General features: G+C 46.0%; 1 protein-coding gene across 1 annotated transcript in view; it reads left to right on the top strand.

The window, feature by feature from the left end:
* Positions 1–2,980: 2,980 nt before the first annotated feature.
* Positions 2,981–6,554, top strand: part of hivep1 (HIVEP zinc finger 1) — a 34,648-nt gene continuing 31,074 nt past the window's right edge. Inside the window, exons 1-2 of the mRNA XM_084563563.1 lie at positions 2,981–3,013; positions 5,168–5,296. Coding sequence (XP_084419689.1) covers positions 5,257–5,296 — 40 coding nt within the window. The 5' untranslated portion in view covers positions 2,981–3,013; positions 5,168–5,256. The remainder of the gene's footprint in view (positions 3,014–5,167; positions 5,297–6,554) is intronic.

Genomic DNA, 6,554 nt, shown 5'->3' with positions numbered 1-6,554 from the left:
CCCACTTATCTGTGCTGTAAACGTCTGTGACGAATCTGAACTTTTAAAAAAGAAAAAATAGTTCAGGCTGCAGTTTGGTTTAAAATCTAGCTGATCTGTTCTCGTAATGGACGTAAAATCGTATTAAAATCGTATTTTCTCGTTAATAAATCAAGATGCGTCGCGTCAGTTCTGCTCCTCGCTGGTTGCCGGGTGAAATCTTTCAATTTCTTATTTATCTGAGAGCTATTTGTGGCCGTGTGGTAAAAAAAAAAAAAAAATAGCGTGACCTTTTTTTCGTTCGGTGATGTGTCATCGCTGGACTGGTTCAGCTCACACTCAACCGTGGCCATAGATCCAGGAATACAGTCTCAGTGTAAATATATGTAACGACAACCCGGGCCGCGCAACCCAGGCAACCGCCGCGGAGCCTTCTGCTGCAGATCACATGAAAGATAACCCCGGTTTAAATATAATCACAATATAATCAACTTAGCCGCAAATCAAATTGTGTTACTTTATTTTTATTTTACTAGCCGAGTGCGCTGTGAGAACATGTAGTATTATTGTCACATGCATTCATTAACTGAAATGTAAAATGTCCCTTTCATGTCGTCGCTGCCGCTTTAAGAACGGTTTGCTGAGATGAAGCCGCTGTGGAAAATGTGACTTAAAGCTGGGGGGAAAAAAAAAAACACAAGTGTAAGAGTGAGTGTGAATTCACAAAATGTCACAACCCGTCTGACTCCGTACAGTTAGGCCCGGGCTGTTCATTTCAGGTCAAACAGAAGCATAAGAGGTTTATCTTAATCAGGAAATTAAAGGCTTATTAATGAGTAGATTTGCCTCAGCTTTAAAACATCTGCACTGTCGCAAATGTTTAAAGGTTTTTAATATATCGTTTATTAAGTCTTAGCAAATATTATTCTATTCTGTTGTAGTCGTACCTGCATATCCTGCTTTTTCAGGCTCTGTATTTGGAGCTGTTAGCTACTTGTTTGACAGTCGAGATAGCAAAGGCAGTGAGCAAACAAACTTCTTTCTTTCTTTCTTTGCTAATATGTTCAGGACAGTTCACGAGTATGAGACTGAACACTTATCAGCGTCTAAAATGACTGATTTTTCTACAGAGGAAACTGTTCATTGTGCTTCAGAGCCACTATCCTGAAAATAAATACCATAGTTTGTGTGTTGATCCCGACGGCTATTTGCTTTGCTAGCTTATTTAAACAACTCCACAGGGGAGAAAGCCTGAAGATGCATCCTTGCTCGAGGACAACTTGTGTTTTACAACTTGCAGATTTACAGTTACGTTGGCGTTTACGAGCGACAGAAGCTGGAGCGCGGTCGGCCGCGCTATCACTGCTGCTCAATACGCTCGTTGACGTTGTTGTCGGTGGATTAAATAAACTAATATGATGATTGGTCGAGGCGGTTTGTCAACAAGTGACGCTTCGTGCCGCCGCCGCCGCCGCCGCCTTCCACTGTAAAATAAATCGTAGCTCGTTGCTGTGTCGACGGTTGTGTTTACGCTACGTCGTCGCACAGATTTATGCGTAGGCGCTAAAAGCTTTATACAAAGGAGAATGGAAATTAAATGTTTTGATTGGCTTCATGCAAACAAGTTCTCGGTGGATCATGGCGTGGCAGGTGTTGTTTGCGCAAGTAGCTCATTCTAACTACTCATGCTGCCGTCTAATCTGGGATTAAAAAATCGCTGAGAAGCCTCAAAATCTGCAGATTTATTTGAATAATTAAGTATTTGTTGGCTAATAATATGTCTCCAAAACAACAGTTGTGACTCATCACTAAGGACACGGGCCTTCTGAGGGTGTCCTGTGGTGTCTGGGGTAGTGGGGGGGCCTCTGTGGATCGTCCCACAGATACTTGATCAGTTTGGGATCTAGTGGATTTGGAGGCCAGGTCAACACCTTGTGAGTTGTTCCTAAAGTGTTTTTGTGTGTGTGTCTGTGTCAGGCTGCATCCTGCTGGGTGGAGTGTCATTGCTATGGGGTGGGGGGTGCCTGGTCTGGTCTAGGTGGGTGCTACATGTCTAAGTAACATCCACATGAATGAATGAATGAATGAATGCCAGGTCCTAAAGTTTCCCAGCAGAACATTGAATTGTCACAAGATGGTCGTTATTTACTTCTCCTGTCAGTGGTTTTAATGTTGTGGCTGATCGGTGTATAACAGTCATAAAGATGAGATTTAGAGCAGGATTGTTAAATTATTTTATTTTCACTAGAGTACCTAATGATTTGGCCAGTGGGTGCATATTAAACCCACCACAATTTTAATTAGGTTTTGGGATGTAGGTTTTCTTTCGGGAATTAAAATAATAAAATGAACCTGGAGGGAATCTAAACCTTTATTTTATTTAATATATTTACTTTGTTATCTTTATATTTTATGGTTCTGTTATTTGTGAGGACTAATCACATAATATAATCCCTCTCTGGGAGTTTATATTAATGACAGAAGGTGGTTTTGCACCGGTTCCTCCCCCTTTCTTGTCATTCACCACAACGGGGACCGGTCCCGGAGCGCCGAGACCCGGTGTTGAGTCCCTGCTGCGGGTTTTGCGGCAGGGGAAGCCCGTTCGGTAGTGGCGGAGGGGCACAACGTGACCTGACAACAAGGAACCTCCGGGAAAACCGTCAGTCCTGAAGTATGTGCAGAGAGGAGAGGCTGGCTGGTGGGGGGGTGGGGGGCGGGGGTGCTGCAGGGGGAGTCACGACAAGCGACACAGTTTACGGCTGCTCGCATGGCCTGAATCACACCCGTGTTACCGCGAGAAGAGGAGGAAGACGACGGCGCATGTTAATGAACGCGGATCGACAGGTGAGAGTTCGGCTCGTCGGCTTTTGAGGAGGCGGAGCGGCGGCCGTCTGGAGCCCCCCTGCCGGCCGAGGAGGACACCCCCGGGGCCGGGAGGCGGAGACGGGACCCCCGCTGACGTCAGTGGTCTGTTTCCTGCAATAGAAAGTGAGAGAGAAGGTGAAGAAGGGAAAACAGAGCTGGAACCTAAAAGGTGAGTGTGTGTGAGTGTGTGTGTGACCACTCCGACTCCCGTCTCCACCCCGCACCTGTGAGTATATGAACGCCTCCGGTACGCTCGCCTCGCCTCGCCTCGCGACGCTGCGCGTGTTTACGGCCGGAGGAGGAGCGCGCCTCTGTCCGGGTGATATAGGTCGACCTCGGCGGCTGCAGCCGGGGAGAGACAGAGCCGAGCATGCTTTTAAAATATGTGGACCGAGTGTGTGTTGTAGCCTGACGCGAACTTTGAGGGTTTCTCCAGAGAGAGAGGCGGTTGATTATTTTTTATTTTTTTATTTAATTTTTGCGCAGTGTTGTTTTTGGACTCCTGCAGCAAACGGAGACAACTCTCCGCTGCTCCTCTCTCTCTCTCTCTTGTCTCTTGTCTTTGTTGCCCCTTTATATCTCATCATCATTATTTGCTCTGCAGTCAAACCTGAAGCTGCCCCTCTCCGCCACCGCCTCGTATGCTCGTGTCGCCATAAACGTGCATGTACGTAGGGGCTGGGAGCCGCGGCGTCTTGTTGGATATTAAGGGAAGTGTCCCGTTCGAGCGCTGTTGCAGAGACAGTGAGGGGGTTTTCCCTGGCTCCTCCCTCGCTTACAGGGCGTTCACGTGTTGCAACAGGCACAGAATACGCTATTCCCATTCACGCATTGTTTTTGCTGACTTCATTGCATCCTGTTAATTAAACACCTAATTATATATACTTCAACCCCAGCTGCGTTTGTCAGGATTCGATTGCAGCTCTTGTGCAGACAAAAAAATAATAATATATATATAAATAAATAAATAAAAGCCTCCCTCTCTCTCTCTCTCTCTCTGCACCGCTGTGTGTTCATGTGCAGCTTTTACATAGAGGTCGAGGAGCCTCAGGTGTGAATCATCACCTGCTGAAGACGCAGCTTTTTTTTTTTTGTCAGGGTATATTTGTGCATTTTTTTTTTTTTTTTTGCGGCTGATTGATCGAGGAGATGTGCACGTTTCTGTCCTCCGCCTCATCCGCGCCGTCGACCCTGCACTGAAGCAGCAGGAGGAGGAGGAGGAGGAGGAGGAGGACTGAGGCAGCCAGGTGAGGAGCTCTTCATGTGACTGTCGTGTGTGTGTGTGTGTGTGTGACTTCCAAACCGAGCTGCATGTGTTTTTATTTCTTATTTATTTATTATTTTATCGTGCCTCCTGGTGCAGCGACCGACACATCCACCGTGCGATGATGTCATTGCTGTAGCGCCACATGTACCAAGTGTGTATGGAGACAAATCATCCTCCAGTTGTAGTAAGTGTTATGTAATATTGGTGGGAGGAAACAAAGGCTGAGTCCCAGCTGCAACATGCATGTTTTAGAGGAGAGGGGCTGGTGTGTGTGTTTGTGAGAAAGCTTAACGAGATATTTATTCCTGATTATGTTGATTTCCTGTCTCTGCAGAGGTGAGCTTTTTCTTTGCTCTGCGGTTGTTTGTGCTCCTCAGGCAGCTCTGTGGGTTTGACATCTTGGGCAACATTTAACTCAAACGCCCACCTTTTTTTTTTTTTTTTTTTTGTCTCTTTTCGTCTCCTGTCGCTTTTGGCAAACCAGAATTTGCATCACGGCTATATTAAGCATCTTAATCTTTCATCTCAGGAAAAGGGCATCGAAAAAAAACAAAGTGGAAAACAGTTCCTGTGTGTGTGTGTGTGTGTGTGTGTCGCGAGGGGCTGGCGCTCAGACGTGGCTCTGCTTCTGAGCTCATCCAACTTTAACTGGGAGATTTGTGACAGTGCGTCGTTGTCGGACGGTTTCCCCATAAACAGCACACACACCTCTCTGTGTTTTGTTGGAGATGAGAGTGGCAGATAGCAGCTGCTGCAGAGGTTATATTGATATGAGAATTCACACCTTCCCCCTCGCTGACAGCAGGCAGTAGGCCAAAGAGGACACGACCTGAAATGAAAAGTGCGGCGGCCAGGGGGGGCGGGCGGGAGGAGGGGGGGCACCTGTTTGAGGAGTAAACTCAATCAGCCGCTCTGTCCTGGACTCCCAGACAGCTGCCGGACGGGAGCAAGGGGAGACTCTGACCGCACAGAGCCTCATTGATCCGTGGAGCTCATGTTCGGCCGCTCCAGACTTGACACATACAGTATGCGTTTGTGTTTTTTGTTCCTCCGCAGATGCACCCAGACCGTGGCGCAGGAGTCGACTCTCCTCAAGGTTAGAATACACTTTCCTCCAAGATGCACCTGTGACCCGAGGCGGAAAGATGCCGCGCACCAAGCAGAACCACCCGAAGAATCTAAAAGGTGAGAGAACGCTCTCTGAAAACCGCTCGGCTTAAGTTTGTGTGTGTGATTGGGAGGTTGTTTCTAACGTTGTTGTTGTTGTTGACGGTCATTTTGTCCCACAGCTGCTCCGTTGTTCTCGAACACAGCCGGGAGATTCAGCTTGATTTGATGTGGTGAAATGAGTTTGTTGTGTTGCCCCGGTGCAGTAGCTTGGCCAGGTCATGTCATGATGTTTGTACAGTCATCGTTCTTGTGAAGCAGGAGGTCACCATGTTTACTAGTGTGTGTGTGCAAGTCTGCGGTGTTTTGGAAACCGTCTTTAACCACACACACACACACACACTTCTCTTGCCTCTGAAATAACAATTTATTGGGTACACTGGTGAAACACAAATGCATTTTACTCTAACAGTCCTGCACTAAATCCTTGGTTTGGTTTTGTGACTTTTATAAAGTTGTTTAAAAACACTTGGTTATGAGTAAAAGTCCTGCCCCTTAAGTAAAAGTAAAGGTGCAGAATTATTGATGCATTAATCATCTTGTAATTGCAGGGCTCATTTTAATTACTGTCTACTGTTTAGATTAGTTTAATATACACTCACTTGCCAGTTTATTAGGTACGCTAGCGGAAACAAGTGCATTGAAATATAACAGTCCTGCACTAAATCCTCCTTGATGACTGTTATAATGTTCAGTTTATGTTGAAACGGCGTCAGAAAGCTGCTAAATGAGCAGTATGATCATGGGTGAGGATGTAGTTTGTGCTGCTTATTTATGTCATTCAGCCTGCCCCATTAAAATACAACAGGTTTGTTAACATACTAGTGATACAACACAACAGCTACTACAAACCACAGCCACCTCCAAACACGAAAACACCGATGAATCAACAGCTCTCCGAGTTATTTTAAACCAAAGATGAGTATCGCAACCGTCACAAAGATGAGATTAAGTGCAGGACCGTTATATTAGAACGCATTCACTGGTGTACCCTAATAAACTGGCTAGTGAGTGTGTAATGCCTGTTCTTCATGACAGTCTCAGCTTGTAAGAAAGAGAATGAGTGAGAACTAAGCTGATGTTGCAGACAGACGTTGAAGCAGACTTTTAAAAGTGGGCGTTTCTGAGAGCTCAGAGTTTGCTGACTTTTTCCGAAACAGTAGAGGCCACTGAACTTAAGCTTTTAATGATGCTATTGTAATTTAGTAGTGCATGTTTTCTCCTGATATCCTCCCACAGCCTCATCTTTTCATTACGACTCTGCATTTTCTTATGT

Source organism: Chelon labrosus (genome assembly GCF_963514085.1).
Source record: "Chelon labrosus genome assembly, chromosome: 16".
NCBI classification, from domain to species: domain Eukaryota; kingdom Metazoa; phylum Chordata; class Actinopteri; order Mugiliformes; family Mugilidae; genus Chelon; species Chelon labrosus.
This window is presented reverse-complemented; position numbering and strand designations above follow the sequence as displayed.